The following is a 24,388-nucleotide window of genomic DNA, read 5'->3' on the forward strand; positions in this document are numbered from 1 at the left end:
TTTCATTTAGTATCAGTGATATCAATCTAATCCTACGTGCACTTATTTTTAAAAGATTATCTTTTTTTTTCAAAACGAAAGTAAGATTAATAACATTTTCCCAGCTGGACTTGAAATCAAACCTGTGATGGATTTTGATGGTCTCAGACTAATATAGTGGTCTGAGATAGAGTGAAGTATACAGATTGTTTAAATTAAGACAAGGTCAACATGTTTCTCTTTCTCGTATCTCTCCTAACACTAACATATATCACGTCAGCGCCTCCATCGCTAGACTGATTCAGCCGTTGTGGGCGCTCTTCTAATCCTTTCCGCAAACGTGAGGGGGGGGGGGATCATGACGCTCCCGGCGTTGTTCTTTACAATCTACACCACCCTATGACGTCATAAAATCATTGAAAATCAAGTCAGTGTTTGACTATGTATAGATGACAGTACTAAATGTATTCATCAAATCATCACATTTACATAGACTGTTCATCCGTGTACAATCTTTGCTGTGGTCGGTTTTTCAAAACAATATCATGTTAATTTCACTTGGTAAGTTATTCTAAAGTTATAGTCTTTTGTTTGTAAGCATATGCAACACACACGATATACTAGTAAACACATTCATACACACACACACACACACACACACACAAACACACATGCATGTACATACATTTTCAAACTTACAACAAATACTAGAATTATTCTTTTGATTTCATATATTTGCATAAACATAATTTAATAACAAAAATTCTGTACAACACTGAAAGAGACACAACTCCTAGGCTCAAAAAAAAACAAAAACAAAAATACTGATAAAAACACATAAAAATTGATTTTAAGTATTCACAAGATTTCAAAACATTGTAAGTATTCTTTTGTGTTCTAAAATGGATGGTAGACTGCTGAAAATGGGCAAAAGTGGACCAATATGGGAGATAAATTGCTATATAGCATACACAGTGACAAAAGGAAAGTGAAAGTAACACTGTGTGTGAATGAATTCATTTATGTATTACTACAAAAACAGAGTGACTATAGAGTTTCAATTAGATGGCATGATGTTTTTAACATCTCATGTCTTTTGTTACAAATTACACAAACAAAATACACACACTGATAGCACATAATAACATAAAATGGCAGAAGGGAGGCTTTAAAACAAGTCAGTCATACCATAAAGTTTCAAATACTCTCTGAAATACATGCATAAAATATGTAAATTTTGGTACTAGGCAATGGTATGTTTATATTTCTTCAAAAACATGGACTATTATAAAGTTGTACTGTTTTTCTCTGTAACTTGGTGAGAAAAAAGCCATATTTGAAAGTGTTGATAAAATCACTGTATAATATACACTGGTGATGAGGATGCTGAAAGCAAATCATTAGTAATGTAATGTAGTTAGATAAACTAACAATTCATTGTGGTGCTTTTTTCCATGACCTTTGACCTTTGATGCAATCTGTAGTCACATGATTTCAAATAAGGTACCAAAAACCATAGACAGTAGACTGTCTATGAATACAGCAAGAGAGAGTGAGGAATGAATATATACATTCTCTTTGGTCCAAAATTACCAAGTTACCATAAAACTTGTGTTTTGTCCAGGTATATGTACGTGAATAGGAAGCATTGCTGGAAGTTATGTCTGGAAAAATACCGACCTACATTCAATAAATATAACAAAGGAACTGTAAACATTCAAATTAGAGTTACACTTATGAATCAAACTGTATTGTTGGAAATTCATCCTTTGATTGTTCCCAAACATGAGTTCATTCAGTAGATTTTTGTACATAGTGAATGAGATTGGCATTTATCCAAACGTCCACAACTACCAGCTATTACAGTGAATGACAGCAAATATACTTTCATTGGAAAATTTGAATGAAGCAGACTTCATTTTGGTGGTTCTGACATCATTAAAGTGATGTGACTACTCAGCAGTACATGTAGCATAAAAAAAACTTGATTTGGGGAAATCTTGGCAACGAGGACAGCACTTATTGATATGGTGATAAGAATATAAACATTGCAAGGATTGTATGGAGTCTGGTTCTTTACAGAGAATTATAACTGAAAGTGAAAGACACATTTGATGAATTTAATAACCACATGATAGAGTTCTATGAAGAGCACCAACAAGACCAATTTTATGATGCATGACTGTACACCAGGCACACATAAACATTTATACCTAGCATACTAATGGGTCAGTGTCTACATTTCATTAATATCCTTTGAATAATTAAATATTCTAGTTTGGAGCTAAAATCATACTAATGCCAGATGTATGATAAAACTAGCAAAGTTATGCCGTCAATACCTCACAATAATGCATGTTGTGTTTAGAATTTTTGGGAATTGGTAAATCAAATTAAATACTGTATTTAAAATCACACACTTTGATATACTTGTAAAGTTCATATACAGCAATTTGTAGTCATTCGGCAGATCTGAGTTGAACAAATTCTTGCATACTGTACTTGTAACACATGATTACAAAATTAATTTATGAAATTGCTACTTAAAATGACTTCTATAAGACAGTGAATGTCTTGTGAGAAACTAATGTATCAGTGATTTTCCCAATTTTTCATATCCCAGGCATGTCAATAGAGGGCAGTCTAAAACACATCATAGTTTTCCACTATCACATGTCGTGGAGAACCTGGTAAAACAATACAGCTTTACAGGGCACTTGGGTATAGTAGATTTCACCTTATCACACACATTATTGTAACAAAAGAACTAGCCTCTACATTAACTAAACATCAATACCAGTATCTGTAAAAACCACCATTTTGTTCAACATATACAGTTTGATGACTGAATATTGACAAATTCGTTCACATATCACTCAGCATACAGTCTCTCTAACTTTAACTGTCATGAAATTTTCAATTTTGTAACCAGTAAATGGTGGACAATCTCAGTCTTATCATTTTAAACCCTTTCCTCTCTGAAAATATGTACTTGGGAGATAGCAAGACAACAGCACACCTGAAGAACTGCATGTGGTTGACATGAGTTGTTCAGGAATGTTTCTTGAATGTCACTTTACTAATAAATACATGGGATAGTAAATTTTAAGTACAGACTTTTTTGATTGCACAATTTATTGAGTGATCTGCTTCATGACAGGTAGGGCAGTCTTTTTCATATATTAAAGCACCACTAAAGAACTGAGGAATTGGAAAGACTACTTGCCCAGACTTTGCATCTGACCTGTTCCTTTTTTCCATGTTTTTGAGTCTTTCCAAATGTATATTTAAATAGTAGGATACAGTATACATGAGATACAGTAAAAATGATATCTGAGCACTGTTGTATGTTATTTACAATGTTTGATATTTCATTACTCCTCTTGAAAATTAGACTTCAGCACACACAGGTCAAGCTGTACGGTATTCATACTGTTTGTTACTTCTTGTCTCCAGTTCAGTTTGATATTTCAACATTAGGTATATATTTCCTCCAATGTAGCTCAGTATTTACAAGTTTGACACATTTGATTTATCCACTTAGTGAAGTATTTACAGATAGATTTGATACACAACTTGATTTCACCAATTAGATCAACATTTCACAGGTTTTTGTTACTCGATTCCTCCAATTAGATCAGAATTTCAAGGTTTGTTTTTTCAGTCCTCCAATGCAGCTTGGACTTTCCAAGATTGACATTTGATTCCACAAATCAAGTTTAGTTTTATAAGAATGGACATTTCACTCCTCCAGTGAGTTTAGTATTTCCATGTATGGATATTTCATTTCTTCTAATAGAGTACAGTAGTACGAATATTTCAGTTTGTGGTTTGATTCCTCCAATTATAGTTTGGTATTAATTTACAGATATGGCATTTCATTCCTCCATGTTCGGTAGGTCTAAGTTTGGTATTTGATTCCTCCAACAGAACTTTTCTCAATACCGTTATTTTGTTCGAATTCAAGGTCAAGTCTGTTCTGTAGTACCAATAGCAAAGACATTATATAGGCAGCCTATTGACCAATACCTTACCTATTGTGGTCTTTGCTTCTAAATATGCAATATTCAACCATACCATGTACATCTGGGAGATGAAAACTTTACAAACAGTAACTACATTTGACATGGTTTGCAGACATATTCACAGACAAAGGTAGAGTTACAGCTGACTCCTGACTTGAGTTGTCACACTTGGCTACACCAAGACGATAGGATATACTGCTATAGGTACTTAAAACTGTGCTAGTATCTTGCTGAAAGTGAGATGATTTGACAGCTGGCATAGTAGCAGAATTGTGGTTATTTGAAAGTTGGCGTATGGCGTCGTAGCAAAATCGCAGTCCTCTGACTCTGTAGTAATAATGGCCATTTGACATTTGGCATAGTAGTAGAATTTTGTATAGTGTTGTAGCATAACCGCAATCCTTCGACAGTTTGTATAACAATGTCATTGTAGTTGTTTGAGAGTTGTTGTAGTCATGGAAGCAAGGTAGCCAGAGTTTACTGCCCCAAGTCTCATGATGTGGCACCTACTGCTTTGGAGTCTGATGCATCTGGTTTGACTATCTGGTATGTAATCAAGTACTCTGGGTAAGCCTGGTGAAAGGAAACACACAGTATTGTCGTGAACTGTACAATTATTATAGTCATATAAGTTTTATAGATAGACCAAATATCACCAAGAGTGTTCTAAACATTACCTACCTACAGTCACTGATAAGTTTTGTGTATAACCCAGTTTGCACGGGATGAAAATTCCACCTTAAACTCCTATTGAAGTTATAGTCAGGTGACTTATGTGATTGTTTGTGTAAACATTTAGGGACACATTTGAATTGTATTCTGAAACTGCCATGAACTTCTGTGTGACCATATTACAGTATATGCGACTATGTCGTACTGTATTTACTGCCTTTCAGGCAATTGCATAACTGTTCTATCTGATGTGGGTGCCAAGAGCACCTGAGGTACAATGACTGTAAACAAAGCTTGCCTATGGTTTGCTTCTGCAATGACAGGGAATGCGGCTAGTCATCAAATCTGGTTTGACCTTTGGTGTCTGACCTTTGACACATTAGGAAGTCTGTTCACATTTGTTTCCATTACAGATTGAATTCTTCACTGAACACACATCTTACCTGTTCTCCTCTATAGATGACATATTCTGGATATGATAACCCACCCACACTAGGACGACCTATCACTGAATGATGACCTGGTGGGGCATGAGCCAACTTCATTGCACTGAACTGTAAAAAGGATTTTCCCAGAGCCACTCGGCAGAAAACCAGTTGTCTGGAAACAAACAGATATCACATTTTTAATATCGCCTATCTCTCAAACTTAATACTCTCTCACGCTGGCTTTCAAAATACTACAGAATTCATGTAATTGCTGATACTCTCTTACAGTGATTTTCATAATATCGTAGACTTCCACAGCAGCTATTGTATTGACAAGAAATACAGAGACCACATCCACAATATACCAGGGGATAGCAGGTACATAACATATATATTGGGGAAGAGTCTTGCATTCTATAGTTTGAGATGAATCAAAATATATAAGTACAACAGAGTTGATGGGTCTGCCTGTGTTGAACAATGAAAGGCCACGATATTGTGGTGAACTTTGTATAGTATACAGGATTACTTAGAAAGGTTGTTCACTGGCTCACCACTAGGTGGCGCTCTGATCTGCTAATTGTTGATAGGTAGATTGTGGTGGAAACAGTGCTGCTACTGTAGATGCATAGACTATGGTTCCTTACCTATGACATATGTAGCAGGATCTATCTTTATGTGCTGGACAACCAGTACCACCACCAATACCATACACATACTGGTTACTTTTGGAAGAATTCTCAGCAAAGTAAATACCGGCACCAAACATACCACCAATGTATGCATGTCTCTCATCAAATCCTTTATTTACAATAGCATTTATGAACGGTGACCCTGGAATAGAGGAGGATGAAATGAGTCAACACATTATTTATAGATACTGGTGTTTGGTGTTAATGTCTTATGTTGTATTGAAGTTCCACAGGCAATAATAAATATTGGTGGAACTATGTCAAATAAAACAAGTTTTGTAATGTGAATTAGCTTTTTCTTCAATTTTTATTATGAAACTGGAACTCATCCTCAATATGATCGAATGTTATCAATGCACAGCATTCAGAACACATATTTACACTGTAAGTGTAAGATATGTCATATTGCTCTGCCCTCTCCAACCTGCTCTGTGTGAGGGCGCCCAATCAGTGTTCCGTACAGACTACATACATGATATCATGCATGTATAAACTCTTGTTGTAAAGATATTTGACGTAAATTGATTTTATTGTTCAGTCACACAAGCGATTTTTGGGAAGCTACATCAGATTTCCCTTCATATCTGACTTCAATATTTTCAGGTACCTTTTGCAACTCAATTTTTAATCCAATTTTGGTTCAAAGTTATTTTGTGTACAAGTTCACTTTCAGAACACATTGGTACAATATTTCACATGTTTTGTAACTGCAATTTAGACTGGCAAAGACATAATGCAAAAATAATATACATCATGTATGCATTAATTGAATCATGCAAACTTAAATCAAATTTACCAAACTGCTTTGTGACAATTATGTGCATGAAAACTAGATATTTGTGCCACATTTCAATAGTAATATCATCCATTACACAGTCAATGTGCAACAGGAGAAATTAGGTGACTTTTTCACTCAAGGTTGGAGTGTACAAAATGTTACGATCAACTGCACTTTAAAGTGGCCATATGGATGAGGATTTGGTATTTATTTTGGATTTTTAATTTATAAAACAATTCTAACATGGCTTCCTATTTGAAAAATCAATATGAAACAACATAGACCAAGTCCTTTTTTGTAACTGAATACATTGCAAAAGATTAATAAATGTGTAAAATCTTCTGTTATTGTAAGTCCAATATAAAACTTTTTACATATTTTTTTTTTTTAGCTTTTTGCAATGTATTGAGTTACATACACAGACTTGGCATATGTTGTTTCCCATTGATTTTTCAAGTAGGAAGCCATGATAAATTTTTTTTTGAAATTAAAAATCCAAAATATATACCCAATCCTCATCCATATGGCCAATGTAATATTGTAGTATGTGCCTCGGATATTAAGTTTGAAATTTTTACTGTTATTTTGTTCATGAAAACACTCAAATCAATTCTCAGTTAAAATCAGCGGTCACCATGTAAACCTTTGAAATAGAGGTCAAAATGATGTTAAACTGAACCCATTTTGAATCCAATATGGCCGCCACTTAACGCTACAGGAAAATATTTTTTATCTATTTTCTTGAAAATAAGATGGTGAACCCAAAATTTCTTTTATTAGTTCAAAAACATAAGTAACAAACTTTCATATGGAAAAATTTGACTGACTGCCGAGGTACACTCTACCTTAATATTTGACATAGTAACAGTCCATTATCTAGGTTACAGTGTACGAGCAGAGAACACCTAACAATACAATACTGAGCGGTGTGAACTGGAAATCACAACAAATAACATTCCTTTCACTGTACTGCCAGATTTCAAAAAAAAAAAAAGTGATAAAAAAATAACAGCAAAGTTAACAAATGAAATATGCTGCACTTTCTAGCTGGCATCATAACAACAGTTATGTAGGAAATAGTCTCTTTTTTCCACTCACCAGCCCCTTTATGCAGCAAGTATTAAAGTAAAGTGGAAAGAATAATTTGTTACATTTTGTACTGAGTTCTTTGTTTGTTTTATCTGTCTTTGATGTGACAACCAAGACACATACATATCAGAAGTGTAACACCTGACATTGTTTAGACAAGCAGTATAGTTTACATACAGACACAGCGACAGAACAGCAACTCATGGTGACAAGAACGGTTTATAACGGTTTGTACCATGGAATAGTCAACTTACAGGTTCCAAGATGATGTGCCAGGGAACCCCCTCCCTACCCATCAGTTCAGAGATGAACATTTGGTCCATTTCTCCTTCATCATGTTTGACCTTCTAAGTTCTAGCTGGCCCCATCGATTTTATCATTACCAACTGATACAAAAGGGTATCAGCTAGTAGTATGTTTTTGCTGATAAATCAAATTGTGGTTACGGTATATATGGAACACGATAGGACGGCACAGACAACACACCTTGGAACCAACAAGAAGTCTATATCTAAACAAGAAGACATACTTACCATGGAATAACATTCTTTCATTATGATGATTATGATTTTCTACAGCTATTTCTTTCTTCCTGTGTAAATATCTCTCCCAGAGTCTTTTGTTTCTCACTCTTTGTACTTTTAGAATATTATATTCGTTAAAAATACCACCTGCATGTCCGTTATCTTTGTGTTCTCGTATTGTATTCTGCATCTGTTGTGGGTAAATTGTGGTGAATAAGAAGACAAGAAATGATTTTATTTAGAGAAAAAAAGTTATCTTAATTGTACAGGCTGATGAGAGTATTTTAGCCATGAGGAATCACTCTATGCCATATTCTAGTTCTGTCAAAGATATAAGACAGGAAACATAGTTTCACCACTAGGGGGTGCTGTTTAGAAGCAGATTTTTGACCACAAGTGGAGGCATGATCCATTGAATACTATAGTGCACACTGGTAGTCATCATTTCCCAATATTTTACAACAAAAGTAAATGGTGGTCCTGGCTAGTTTGTCACTTCTGTGGTTTTTTTTTCATAATATGTACATCTGAGGAACTCAAATTTTTTACATTCATTTTGTTGAAGGCTTCTTATGTTTTCATTTGATTGAGGTTCTCATAGATCTAAGACATCAACCACTGACTCACCTCTTCAGCTACTTGTTGATATTCCTTATCATCTAGTCCTAAGTCTACTAACAGTGTACCATTGGTAGTGGTAGCATTGGCTAGAGTGATCAATGGGTTACCACCAGACTGTCCACCTAGTAACCTTTCTACACCTTTGATCAGTTTATGTCTGTGACCATACGCATTCACTCCAATGTCTTTTAACTCCTCATGTCCCATGTCAACCAGAATATCCATAGTAATCTAAGGATACAAATAGAACAGTAGAAAGTGAAAGCTGAGTCCTTTGAATGATTGAAACTATTTGGGTTGTACATTTAGTTCCTGGAATTTGAAGAACAAGTTGGTGTTTTCACATTTCAAAGTTCATCTTCGATACTACAGAACTGATAACTTTGGCCAACAGTGTAATAAAATGGATTTTTATTCTAAATTTTTCATTTTGAATACTACAACTTGGCTTTTCCATTATGTAATAAATCCTTGTCGCTTCTTTTTTTCTACATTATTCACATAAAGGAATTTTGACTGTAATTCATAGTGTTATAGTACATATAGTAGATTCAGGTTTTGAACAAATCCATGATTAATTCCAAAATAGTTTCTTGTTGACCCAGTGGAAAACACAGACTAAATCATGGGTAAAGGACATACTAAATAAAGTGATAAAGAGAATATTTTATGACAGGAGAAAATTTGAACTAACCTGTTCTTTTTCAAATATATCTCTGAGGTGATCAAGTGCCAGTGTTTTAAGGAAAGTACCAATGGTTATATCAAGTACGCCATCACTGCCTTCAGATGCAGTCCTCTCACATGCACCATCACCAACACCAGTCACTGGGGGCAGTGGTGGAGCAATCGGGGCAGTAGTGATAGTAGTAGCAGTTGTAGCACCTTGGTTTGCGATAGCTATACCACCTATAGCACCAGCAGGTGTAGTGTCTGTACCTGGCAGTATAACACTAGCTGGTGTACTAGTACTAGGTGTTGATGAGGTGGTTGATACTGATGGTGATGATGCTAAACTGGCTGGTGATGTCTTGGTTACTGTTGGTAATTGAGTTGGAGGCATGGCATCGACTAGTAGGGATCTCACGTCTTCAGCTGTGGCAAGGTCTAGAGGTGTTTGACCCTCTTGGTTTTTCATGGTTGGGTCAGCACCATGGGCAAGCTGCAATATACAGATAATAAACTTATGTTGCTGAAATTCAATGAAACGCTTTCATTTGCTGAGAGTTTAAATATCGTAAGATTCTCACTGAACATTTATGGAGAAGTTGGTGGTCCTGTCTCTATAGAGAAATTGATTTCATGTGAATGATTGTTGAATTTGATAGAAACTAACTGGCATATTAAACAGTTTAGTACATGCAAATAATAGTAATTTAAGGTTATAACAGAGGCTAATTACAGCTTGGTGATTTACATTAGTTAGTATATAATCTGCAAGATATGATGTGTCATGTGGCACTGCCTGCCAGTGAACATGTGAGTGTAGGCTGGCAGGGCAGCACAACACATAGATTAGTATCTTACAGACTAATCAGGATATTGTCCAACTTAACTACTTGTCTCTACATTTATACTTACCAGCAGTGCACACAGTTGAGTTCTTCCTTTCTGTGCTGCTTCATGAAGCGGTGTAAAACTCCATCTATCAGTAGCATTGACACATGTACCATACTTGATTAGTAGTGCTGCTATGTCAACATGCTGTGGTGTCAAACAGAACAGACATATCACTTGAACCATTATCAATGAGATCATGTATGGTGTTATGGAGATCTTTACAGATATAATATTAAATCCTCTAAATAATTCATTATAATGAAAATTGTGTTATTGTGTACGTTAACATGCATTGTGTCACTTTCTGGTTAAACATAATAGCATGATGAAAATGTTTCAATTCAAGTGTTTTGTAAGTATGTAAGATCTACACAAATTCTGCTATTTGACCATGATTCCCTACAAAAAATATGGTATGCAATGTTATACAGGTTGATAAGATTTCCCTCCTCTGTTATCGGGAGGGGTGGGGGGGGGGGTGTGAATTCTCAAAACTAAGCAAGAACAATATTTTATCATAAAATATAAGCATGTTTACACACTTAAAGCAATTCTTGATACAAACTGAATGTTATTTTTATGCCAAGACTTCAGTTTCAGCGTTTGCTATAGTCCTTTATTTACCTTTCAGCCAATGCAATTGAACAAGGAACCAACATTTTCATCTTATAATAGTTCTTTTATTTTGTGACAAGAAACAAATTTTCTGAAGCATTGCTGTTAAAACCCTTTTCTTTCTAGCCTTTCTATATAATATCCTGTCTATACTCACCCCATATGATGATGCATTATGTAATGGTATAAGACCACCTTTATCTCTAGCATTCACATCAGCACCATTTTCTAACAGCAGTTCAGCTACTTCCACATTGTTATACCCAGCTACGAAAGAAATGGAATATAAGTTAAATACATCAGTGCGTACATGTAATTTTGTTGCTGGAGTTCAGCTACATCTACTGTGTTTACAAGTTTAATCATAATAACAAAATATATGGTGTATTGCCTTACACAAAAATATGACTGCCAGACACCAAGATTGGAGGAGTAACTTTTAGAGTATACATAATAGTTATAGAGTGAAGAACTGAATATGTACAAATGTTGTTTGGAAGACAAGAACTTCGACTACGATATGTTTTCAGAATTTCAAATGTACCCACTAAATGTAACATACCCTGGTAGAGATTGTATGATAATGTCACACCCACACACTGAATGTAAAGGAGTGATTAGTCTTATAGTTTGATGTGGATCTGTGCTCACAAGGGTGACAAAGTTGAACAAAAACTGAGGATGACAGTACCTGTGGTCACTTTTAATGTTAGCAGAATTGCCCCAGGGTCTAGCAGCTAGACTAAGGAGTGATTTGATATTGCCAAACTTACCAGCTAAATGTAAAGGTGTAGAATTTCTTCCCTGAGAGTCTCGACAATTGATGTTTTCAGGAGTGACTAATTTTTGTACTCTTGCCAGACAACCTTTCTTTGCAGCATCAAGTAATGCTGCATCACCACGTAACAAGTCCTGGACATCCTGGTCACCATCTTTGACAAGATCTAACGGTGTATTACCATCACGATTCTTTTTATGAGCATCAGCACCATGCTGAGTGGAGAAACAAGTTTTAATGTTACTTTGTTGTTAGGGTTGAAGATCTTTGCATAATTGATCAGAATGGACTACTTAAATCCCAAGGAGATGCAACTGAAACTATTTTCATCATACTTTTTTCTTATTTTCCACATATTTATTTATGAAGCATGTATGACAAAGTTCTATTTCACAGTAAAGACTGTGGTACTGTGGCAAATCTAAGAACAATACACAGTACACTGTAAAGATGTACATACTTCAATATACATGCCTTGCAATCTTACAAAATGAAAGCTAAAGTAATGTAAGTGTTTGGGTGATAAGTAAAAATTAAACTCTAATTTCACAGACATTATTGGGTGTGACTCAATTGTTCTTTGGGTGCACCAAGTAAAGACTGCTTACCTTGAGTAAAAGTTTACATATTTCATATTTGCCCTTAGCTGCAGCCTCATGTAATGGTGTGAACTTCCACAGGTCAGCAACGTTCACCACTGCTCCGTGTTTGACAAGAAGTTCTGTTACCTCATAATGACCATATGAACAGGCATTGTGTAGTGGAACCAAACCCCTGTAAAACAGTATACAACATCTAATGAAAAATTCTACTTACAGAATCAAATAGATTTTTGGAAGAGAATCTCAAATATTTCAAAATACAACATGCCTAACCAACTCATATTACCCCCTGTAAAACAGTATACAATATAACTTACCTACACAGACCCAATGTTTACATACACAGTACTGATTGCTATATAAATTGATATTGAGTATCATCAGCCTGACGATTCACGACTGAGTGAACTTGAAAATATGAATGCATATGTTCAATGCCTTACCCTTTATCCTTGGCATGTACATCAGCTCCATGCTGTAACAGATACTCCACTACAGTGACTCTGTTGTAACCGGCAGCAAAGTGAAGTGGGGTTGAATGACGTCCTTCCACATCCCGGCAATTCACCAAATGTGGTCCCTTGCTTAAGATTTGCTGTGAAACAAACACATAACATATCTTTTAACAAGAAGTAAAGACCAAAGGTAAGAAACAAGAATTTCCCTATGGGTCTGTTGTCCATATATCTATTACGTTCAAGTTTCACATTCTTCTCATTTCCTTCATAGATACTTGAAAGAATACAACTCTTCTTACCTTACATGTCTCTATGTCTCCTGCCTTTGCTGCTTCTAACAACTGATAGTTCTCATCAGGTCCACTAATAGGTGGTTCTTCTATAAACAAATTCACATTCACACCAATTCTAACATTAATACTCCTTTACAAAGACAAGTAATTTCATTATCATTTGATAGACTCTCATATTCCATGCATGAGTGAAGTTGAATAAAAATATACATTACGGCATATATACTCTGGTCATTCTATGTCACGACAAAGTGTGTCTACATTACTGGTTCTATTGTCTTTGAAATATTAGTCAAAACGTTCAAAATTACCATTACATTCCCGAAATTTTCTTTGATATTACTGGCACTGGTATACTCATGTTATTCTCCAATATTTTTCTTCATTCAGTTGGAAAATACCCATGACCTAAGGGTTGTCACTAAGGCCCCTTAGGTCACTCATATTTTCCTTGGTTGAATGAAGAAAAATACTGGGGAATAACATCTAATAATACAGAATACATCTACTTAAACTTTTACAGGATGCAGTTATTAGTTTTACCAATACCACCATATCTAAATATGGTATGTACACTGTATGATTGAGGTCTGTAATCATACAGGTAGGTAACATACTTGAAACAAGAACATGCAATAACCCCTAGGCAATAACCCCCTATAATCCCAATATCTCAGTACTATACACTTTATCCTAAGGTTTCTGACTTGCCCCTTTAAGTTTTTAATCTTCTACTTTACTACACATTTTAATTATCAGAAAAAGAATATGTTGACATTTTAGCAAATCCAAGGAAGTACATGTACCTTGTACTGTTGTGGAAATAGCGTAACAATCAAAGCCATGCCACGAAGTGGTCTCATATTTTAAAATTCTATACTCTATATGTAAACATAGTGAGTTTGAGTTTAAAATGATTGCACACCAAAGGATGAATCATAGGTATGCTACTGTAGGTGTAGACTAAAGTGAGAGATTAGTTTATGTTACCTTGTAGCATTATTTTGATACTTTCATTGGCCATCTGAGCTGCTGTCAATCCTTGTAAAGATACTATACTGGGATCAACACCATATGTCAATAATAGCCTACAGGCTTGGGTAGACCCATCATGTGCTGCTCTGTGTAGTGGTGTTTGACCTAGACTGTCAAGGGCATTGACCTACAGGTCATAAGACACATAATACATTGTGTTAATAACAATCTACATATTTTAGCAGACCTAAAGCTTAGATAATGCTGCTCTATGTAGCAGTGTATATGGTGGCGTAATACTCACTCTATTTGTTACAAATTACATTTTACTACATTATCACAGGTAGTTGCAATCAAATGCATAGGAGTAGTTACAGGAATTCATGGAGAAATGATGGTTGCTATAAAAATAGTTTCATTAAAACTTACCTTGGCGTTGTGTTTAAGTAGTGTTTCCATGGCATCAAAGTGATTCTTTTCTGTAGCTATATGCATCGGCGTTAAAAAACTGTAAATAAACAACAAACACAGTGAGATTTTGAACATATCAAATTCAACAAACCGGGTTATGCTCTACAGCTGTATAAACTGGTGTTACAATACTGAAGACATGATTTAAGGATATTGTGATAAATCCGATTATATGGATTGTTTTGTAGCAATTCACATTGAAACTTTAGAAAATACAACACATTTTGCAAAGTCAGGATTTGTGATATTGCAACAACACACTGAACATCCCTTGTACTGTTAAAGATAAAAGTGTTTGTTTATTAATTTTCGTGAGATAGAACCATAAGTCCACAGTAAAGGCAATGCCAAACACTTACTCTTTATTCTTGTCATTGACGTTGGCTCCTTTCCTGATAAGTAACTCTGTAACTTGTTTTCTCTTGGGAAACACTGATGCTACAGCACAGTGCTACATTAAAACAATAATCAAAAGAAGTTAATATTGGAAAATCATAATCATATACTACAGTATCTTGCAGTAGAGCTAAGAATGTACATAATTTGCCTAAAATATTTCTGTCACATGCAAAGTCATGTGATGCGTCTACATTGCTGAATCATACACTATAGCAGCTGAAGAAGTCTGAATGATTCAGCTGAAATATCCTAGGTAACTTATTACACTCCAAGTTTGGAACAAATGCAAGATTTGATTCCAGAGTAAGAGAAACATGTTTTTGGTTGTATACTGTAGTAGATATAATATGTTTGGGTTTCAGTCCTCTATATTTTGACTGAAAAGTTTCAATGAATGCAGACTTTTCCCATAATATTTACTGAGGCTCAAATACTGTACTCAAATTATATCAATCATACATTATATTCCTGCTACTCCAATAGTTTCAATCATCATAGGAAACATTACAATTATCCCAATTTATCAAGACACTATTTCTTTTCATTTTTTTACACTGAATTACACATCAAATTTTTAATGAAATGAAACTTCAAACTTTTGGTAAGTCTATTTTCTTCACAGTTCAGATATTCAGAATTGAAAGATTAATATTTGATGAAAGTCACAATATGGACTTACCAGAGGTGTGTCATGTGTCTGTGGATGTTTGAAATTGACAATATCTAATGTGAGTTGTTTCTTGACTCTTGTAACATCAGCCTGTCGACATGTTTCAAGCAGAGTATGACCTTTGAACTCATCTGAAAAACAATCAACCAACGTACATTAATCTTCCCTGAATGTAGTTGACACATGAATGAAACACTGTAAGTTTAGTTTTATTAATATCAATGTTTTCCTGTTCAACATTTTTGCCTATCAGAAAAGCTAACAATGGGGTGGTGATGGGGTCATTCCCAAGATCAAATATGTGTGTTTTCGTTTCAGTCGTTTACATGAGTCTGGTTTTGAAATGTTTCATTTTTGCTCACTTACACAGACTTTGTTTTCGAATGAAAATAATCCACTTTTGGTAACATTTTCAAACTGTTGTTTTTTTCACATGTGTTTTTGGCATCTTTGTGTAAACAGGAGACAGAAAAGCAACAAAATTTCATTTGAAAACAATATCAAATAAATGGGATCTTATATTGTCGACCACTTACTAGTACATTGTAGGCTTTCTTGACAATGAAATCTACTTACATTGTAGCCTTTCTTGGAGTTCCCTAGTAGGTGCTGCATCTAAAGCATTCTTTGAATGGCAGTTGACAAGTGTTGGATCAGCACCATGACTTAGTAAGAGAGAGCACACTTCAATTCTAGATTTGGAAGCCGCTTCATGTAACGGTGTAAATTGCCATAGATCCATTGCATTCACATTACCACCATGTTTTAGAATCATCTCTGTTACTTCATAGTGGCCATATGAACAGGCATTGTGTAATGGTACTAATCCACTATATAAAAACAATGTATACAAAATAACTATTAGTGAAAACAATTCATTGATATTGAAAACACTGACATTTCACATAAACATGCTCTAATTCTTGGCACCTGTGATAACATTTTACCTCACACTAGAGGGTTAAAATACTTGAATTAGTTGAATAGTAGAATTGAATCTTTTAAACTTCATTTAAAATTTGTCTTTTTATGCACTATTACCAGGTTCTTGGATTCTTATTCATGATTAAAAGCTTTCATTAAATTTATTTTATCAGGAGACAGTCTCCCTACTTTTTCATTTGTAATGAGTCAGTGTGTCTAAAGTGGTGTCCTTCTCTACAAATATTCTATGAACCAAGATAAAAATACATTAGTGATTCACACTGTATCAGCAAACTTAAGTTTGGCTGTAAAATACACAGGAAAGTGTCGAATTTCACCTGATTTCTTTTCATTTACTAAATCATGAACTAAACACAATCAATTTCTTTAACTTACCCTTTGTCTTTAGCATGCACATCAGCACCGTGTTGAAGTATTAATTGCACTATTCTTGTTCTGTTGTAGCCTGCTGCTAAATGTAATGGTGTGGACTATAATATAGAAAGACACCAGCAATACATCACTTTAACAGAATCAAGTATAAAACCCAACCTGACATGGCAGTGACAGCTTACACAAACACTTGAATATTGTAACAGATTAACATTTCTGATCTGTCAGGACTGGTGTATTGTGGAAATATCTACACATTAATTGGAAACAACATTTCTTTTCAAACAGTATAGGCACATACACAATACTGAATAAAACTGTATTCTTCAGGGTGATAGCTTATTTTGATATTCCAATATGGTAGTACTATAAATTTAAATCTAAATATTTACCTCAGTGACTAAATATAGCATTCATTGGGCTAGTGAAACAATGATAGTCTTTCATAACACAGAAGACAAACACAATTAAAACTAACCATCTGGGTCCCAATGTGGATACAAAGAGTCAGTTTTGACTCAAATTTTTTGTGAGATATATATATATCAATGCAGACACATTTAAACACACATACACATACACATACACATACACATACACATACACATACACATACACATACACATACACATACTTATACACATACACATACACACATACTTATACACATACACATACACATACACATACTTATACACATACACATACACATACAGTGATACACATACACACAGACACAGACTGTCAGACACACACACACACACATACTATGTTCATAATTTTATCTTCATTTTGCACCAAGAAATACGAGTAGCTCACCAAAACTTTTGCCTGATATCCACCATGGCTTCGTCAGCTTCATGAACTTTCATCATCCTATACACATATACGGTACAATAAAGTATACCATAAGTCTTACCTTCCTGCCATCACTGGCATGACAGTTAACATTGAGTGGTGTTAACAGACTCATTAGTTTGTCTTCATTGCCGCTACGAGCTGCTTCTAATAATTCATCTTTCTTGTATTCACCTGTAAGTACGGCCTTAGCTGATGGTTCCGCCAAGTCTAATGCTGTCTTTCCATCTGTGTTTCTAATATTTGGATCTGCACCATGCTGTAGTAAAACTGAACATAAAATCATACTATTATCAAACTAAAACTAAGTGACAAGGGTTGACATTATTTCTTGTGGTCATACATGCATAGCCATATAGAAACACAATGGCATTCACACAAAAAAGTCTATCAGAAAAGTAAAACTCAAATTTTGAAATTTTGAAATAAAATATTTGGACTTACCAATACAAACATCAATTTTGCCTTTAATAGCAGCTTCATGCAACGGAGTATAGTTCCAATTGTCTCTAGCATTGGCATCACCTCCATGTCGTAATAACAATGTCACGACCTCTGCATGGCCAAAGGAACAGGCATTGTGTAAAGGTATTAGCCCACCATCATCTCTTGAATGTACATTGGCACCATTTTGTAGAAGATGTTCCACCACATCTTTTCGACCAAATCCTGTCAAGAAGTACAAAGAAAACACAATATTTATATTATTGGAATATATGGAAAAAGAATTTATTCAGTATTTTTGCAAGGCTTTGTTATTACAAATGTATCTTCAACCCTAGTTTTTAGATAATTTACTTCATTTTCCTTTTCATTGATATATGTATAAATGCAAATTTCCACTCACAGGATTGGACAGTTTTTGGAAATGAATACCAAAGTTATTTTCATATTCTGGTGACTACATGTACCAGATATTTCTTTATTACACTGTTATATTAAGGGAAATACAACAATAGTACAAATACATTAATTTATAAAATGTCTCAAATGTTCAAACATACTTTGGATTTCTGTTTTAGAGTCAGTTCTCTTGATATAAACAGTATAAAAACCAAATTATTTACACTGAGTTTGGAACTACATGTTTGTGTAATACAAAATATGACTCCAGAGCAAGGTAACATTTTTGGTTGTAGCATAAAACAAGTATTGATGTTGAAGTCAGGGATGATCATCTTGGCACAAAGTAAGTGTTTTTTTATATATATACATGTATACAATTCCTATCACGCCTAAATATACAATGTGCTAGTATACTGTCAATGTCTTCATGGCACACTTGTAAATGTAATCAAACTTGCAGATATCATACATATTAAAAGACAAGAAGAACTGTCATTTGAAAATGGTTGTAAGATGAACCTGATTATGCAAACACAGGTACGTATTACATCATGTACTTCATTAGAAATTTAAATTTGAGGTAATGCCATTGATGAGTGAATGAAACAAATTTCATTCAAATGGCACTACACATCAACAGTGTTTATAGACGTTTTCATAATCTCTTGTCATTATCAAACAGTGAGAGTATTGTGAAGGTATTAACTTGTATTTAGTCTTTGTGTTCTTCACCATGCCCAAGCCAAGTTATTGTCTTTGAACAGAAAATATGACACTGGCTGTTCTATGTCACAACAACCCACGTCTACATCACTACAACATAATTTCACAACGTTCCAAATTTTTCATATATCATGTTTGAGGAGGTATAACTATAATATTCCCAAATATCTTTCTTCAATCAGCTGGAAAAATACTCTTGACCCAAGTCAAAAACTCTTGACTCTTGACGCATCTAGTTATTCATTGTGACAGGACCAGTTATCGCACTCAAATTTTCCTTGGCTGAATTAACCAAAATATTGGGATATACTATCAAATTAATTACCATATTTACAACAAACAAGTGAGAACAATGTGAAGATAACCATTTGTGTTACTATTGATACCATACTGACTATATAATATCAATTCTTATATATAAAAGACCAGAATAAATTATGTCGGCCACATCTGGACAGAGTGAATTATGATATTCACAAGCATAGAGTGACAGCCAGCATTGTCAAGATATTACCTATGACTAGCTCTACTAAGTTGTTCACATCTGTGCAGCATGATTTAATGTGATATTGATAACATCACTTCTACTTATTAACCCCTGAGGGACTAGAAGTAAAACAGATTAGTGGATGCAGGTATGATATCTTCACTGACCCGTAACTACGCCAATAAGCACTAACTCATCACTGTCTCTTTATATTTTGTCTCTTTTTCTGAAGAGGGTTTGGGTTAAGCAGCATACAACACTACACAGTCGATTACCTGTTTTACATGTAATATAAATGGAAGACTTTCTATGGCTGGTACTACATTAACCCAATAACAATTTATAAATTATTATTTATTAATATATAACACTTTGTGTGTACAATAATCTTCAGTAGGGACATCCCAGAATATCTAAATTAATATCCTAGCCTTGCCATATCTTTCAAACATAAATGTTATTACAGGTACACACATTTTTATAGCAATAGTAGCATCAAGCATAAAATTTGACATAAAAGACAGCATCAAATTACAAACTTATACTATATGAATGATACAATCATTATTTTATATAGATGGGTTGGAATTTTCAGCCAATGATTCAACCCATGGTCATCAAACTGCTGCCAATTTTTGATATTACAAAATGTGATAGGTATGCATAGCCCAGAGACTTGTGGTCGTTATCACTGACATAGACACTGACAATATAGCCAAGCCTAATACTACTAACTAGCCAAATCTCTGTGTTAAGCCTTTGGTATGCATTCCAGTCATAACATAGGTTTCAGAATTTGCCAACTACACTGCAATGTGTAGTACAAACAGTACTGACTCACTATGTAGTCAAACAAAATATGGAAAAAGAATAAAAATTGATTTTTAAAAACTGATATTTATAAAGCAAAATTCATAGAATTTGCAGATATACATAATACTATGAAGTTCTGGTTATCAAAGTTAGAAGAGTGATATGAAACTGTAATGAAAATCTCTTTAATACATTTTTGTATGTCATGAAACTTAACTCAAGCCACGACAGTTTTTGATGAATGATGTTCCAATCATTATGTAGATTAGTAAAAGTTAATTATTACATCAATCAAGAGTGAAATAAAGTAACAGATATTTGTCTTGATGAAGGAATATTTCAAATTTGACTTCATCAGATGTGAGTAATACTAATGAAATATATATCACATTTTTCATATTTGACAGCTGTAACACTTTGATATTTGTCCAATATAATTTGAAAGCTGCCATGATATGTTTGCATAAGATAATCATGCAAATAAAGTTGACATGATTCTTGGAATTTAAAGATCCTTGAATCATATATGGTGAAGTGTTTTTTTTATGGGCGACAAGCAGGTCAAATCTACCGGGGTTCCCCAGTAATTTTACTGGGGTTCCCACACCAAAATTATTGTTGACTGTATGGCAACTCCCAAGCTTCCCAAACTTTAGCAAATATACTGATGCTGTTCTGGGAGTGAGTGCTTCTCCCTTGGACGAGGTACTTGCTGCTGGAAAAACAAAACTGACAACAAACAACAATATACATTTATGACGAAAACAGAGGTAAATAAAACAATCAAGCCATATTCCTACAGGACATTTTATTTAGATTCCAAATGCTCCAATGACAAGAACTAGCAATATCAAAAAGACAATCATAAAGAATGACCAATAAAAACAAATTCAGCTCATTTGCTGTTTTTTTATAGTTTTTTAAAACCCTAATCCTGCCACAGTCACAATCTTTTACATAACTTAACCTGAAAAGGGTTTTAAATTAAAATAAAATATATAATGATAACAATTGTTAGTTATTTCAAGGTTTGTTGGTACATATATGCCTTCACTGATTAATAAGACATTTTATTTATACGGCTTCAGGTGTAACATACCTTTATACAGACACAAAAACCTTCACTCAGGTGACGACCTGCTTTGATGTAATCTGACAACTCACAATTTTGGATGATGAGGAATGTAATAACATACTAATTTAATTAAGTTTTAATCAGTAATTAAAAGTTAATCAGGTGTGACATGTTTAAACATGGACATTCTCAAGACTCTTAACTTCTGTAACAGTGAGTCAGAGTGAAATCAATCCATAATGTTAATCTAGATTTAAAGCAAATATGGGTGTATATACAAACAATATATGCTACTGGACTTATTTAGTCAACTCTGCAATATCAAGTACAAATGTACTAGTATTAGTTTTTCTTTATCCTAGCATAGTGCATTGAATTTGTAACATAAATTATTTCATACACATCTTTGTATGTAGTAAAAAATCCATATTTTTTCTTGAGATTGTTTTTTGAAGTGCAAGAACAGGAAGTCTATTACTTTTAAATTTATATTGCATTGTATTTTATTACATTTTAAAACATGGATAATAATTACATTTTAAGTAGATTGTCATACAAGGTCACCTTGGGGTTTTATAGCAGGGAGATGGCCTTCAGTGCAGCTGTAAATTGTAATCATGGTAATTATTGATAAAAATGAACCCAAGACTAATAACCCTTTAGCAAACTGTATATATCATATATGTGGTTCAATGAAACTGGGACAGTTTACTGACAACAGATTTGGCTGGCAAAATCATACAAAACATACCCCTGGTAATTGACTTAATTTTCACACATCTTGACAACACATGGCAGGCTTTTAAAAAATAGATTCATTAATTCTATACCAGAGGGGTATTTGTTTTTACAGTAAAACTACAGGTTGGGAAACACAGGATTAATTAAAATCATAGACGTTCATATGGAAGTGGGAAAGCTTACTGTAAATACATGTGGGTTTTGTCCGGTCATCTTATAAAAAATAGACCTAGCTTAAATTTTGACCAATCTTGACTACACAGGCTTTCCAAAAAATAGATTCATTAAATCCATAGACATGGAATTGAATTGTATTTTCATTACTATTCCTCTATCATATTCCATATATTGATTCATAGATCTGTATGTATATGATTAAACTATATACTGTAATAACATCTTGTTATTCCTTGAATTTTTTTTTAGAATTTTCAATGTCATCTCTGGAATTTTCATGGTTTAAACAGATTTTGTGTAGGGTAGTGGTACACCATTACACCTTGAATACTGTATGATTTAGTCGTGAATTACACTGAAAAGATATATTGTGTTACTTGATTGCTCCCTTGACTTACAGTTACATGTACAGAATGAATGTTTACTTTTTGTGACTCATCAATGTTATGTCTTACTCATTCTTTTAATCAGCTACATACTGATGGCTCCACATACATTTTAACCATACATTTCCACTGTGTAAAAACCAAATAATGACTTCAGACATGTTATTACAAAATATTGTTTTCATCCGTTAGTTCAATACATATATTTGTGTTAATGGTGTATGGTAAGAGGAATGAACATGTTCCAATCAAATCTAAATACTAGTACCCAGGTGTTCCACAGCACTGTCTACATCAGACATGACCTTCATGTTGTTGCATGGTTCCCTCCTAGTGTGTCCTCTAAGCCAATTTGTATCAATGATGCACCACTGACGCACACAAATTCTAGTGACGCACCAAAATTCGGTGTTCCCCTATCTCTTACTATGTGGTGACTCACAAGAAATGCCAGTTTTTATCATTTTGACTTGCAACAACAAAACTTGGCTATCATTCCTTCCTTATACTGACAGAAATAACATGGTTACTGTAAGCCAACAAAAGGTATCTTAGAATATACGACACCAGTATAATATGACATATATTTCCCTATTTCAGAAATGTAGCAGTAAATTAGTAATGATATATTACTACATCAGTACATGTCATGTTTATATCATAACAGCATTAATAAGATTTATATCAATTATCAATGAATTTATCATATTTTACTTTACCAAGGTGTACTGATTTAGAAATATAGCCTACATTGTTAATGTGATGTACATGAATAAATTGATGCAAAATTAAAATGCACAATTTTCACTCCGAGAAATAGATTTCGTTCAAATAATTTATTTTGCGGCGAACGAAATGTAGGTGTTTGTTTTGAAAAATATGCAAATTAATTCATGACCTTGTCATCCGGACATGTTTTGAAGTACAATTTACAGCGATTGGTGTAGTTTTATCACAATCATACACCGTGAAAAGATTACCTGATTATTTCCAAAAGTCCCCATTTATGACAAAAATAGGGGTTGGATTGTTATTGTCTAACAATTGTGATAATCAGCTGATTTGCGAGGTGGCCTCTTCTCTGCCCATACACACGGAACCAGACTGAAGACACGACCATCGCTGTACTTACCTGCGGCAAAATGCAACGGAGAACTCTTTCTCCCAGCCGTATCCCTCGCATTTACGTTGTGAGGGGTGACAAGTTTCTTCACCCGCACCAAGTCCCCGTTTCTGCATGCTTCAAAAAGGTCACGATTGGGGTCTAAATTTTCAGAATGTTGTTGAAGGGACACTGACCGTCGAGAGGAATCTCGAGAGGCCATGTTTGATTTTG

General features: G+C 34.2%; 2 protein-coding genes across 3 annotated transcripts in view; one reads left to right on the forward strand and one right to left on the reverse strand.

The window, feature by feature from the left end:
• Positions 1-752: 752 nt before the first annotated feature.
• LOC144446765 (poly [ADP-ribose] polymerase tankyrase-2-like) lies at positions 753-24,383 on the reverse strand. Its single transcript, XM_078136596.1, has 21 exons — positions 24,185-24,383; positions 18,249-18,473; positions 17,866-18,074; positions 16,950-17,044; positions 16,206-16,459; positions 15,639-15,760; positions 14,920-15,011; positions 14,519-14,597; positions 14,105-14,276; positions 13,121-13,200; positions 12,807-12,958; positions 12,370-12,535; positions 11,757-11,976; positions 11,141-11,250; positions 10,390-10,512; positions 9,503-9,970; positions 8,815-9,039; positions 8,197-8,377; positions 5,752-5,938; positions 5,120-5,276; positions 753-4,577 (listed from the first exon to the last, which is right to left on the reverse strand). Exons 1-21 carry the CDS (start codon positions 24,375-24,377, stop codon positions 4,497-4,499), a joined length of 3,591 nt encoding a protein of 1,196 aa, XP_077992722.1. The 5' UTR covers positions 24,378-24,383; the 3' UTR covers positions 753-4,496.
• LOC144446766 (DNA replication complex GINS protein SLD5-like) overlaps positions 24,164-24,388 on the forward strand; it is a 44,259-nt gene continuing 44,034 nt past the window's right edge. For both annotated transcript variants that reach the window (XM_078136598.1, XM_078136597.1), the window contains exon 1: positions 24,164-24,302. In XM_078136598.1, the coding sequence (XP_077992724.1) occupies positions 24,290-24,302 (13 nt within the window). In that variant the 5' untranslated portion in view covers positions 24,164-24,289. The remainder of the gene's footprint in view (positions 24,303-24,388) is intronic.

The sequence above is a fragment of the Glandiceps talaboti genome, chromosome 15, assembly GCF_964340395.1.
Source record: "Glandiceps talaboti chromosome 15, keGlaTala1.1, whole genome shotgun sequence".
In the NCBI taxonomy this organism is placed as follows: Eukaryota; Metazoa; Hemichordata; class Enteropneusta; family Spengelidae; genus Glandiceps; species Glandiceps talaboti.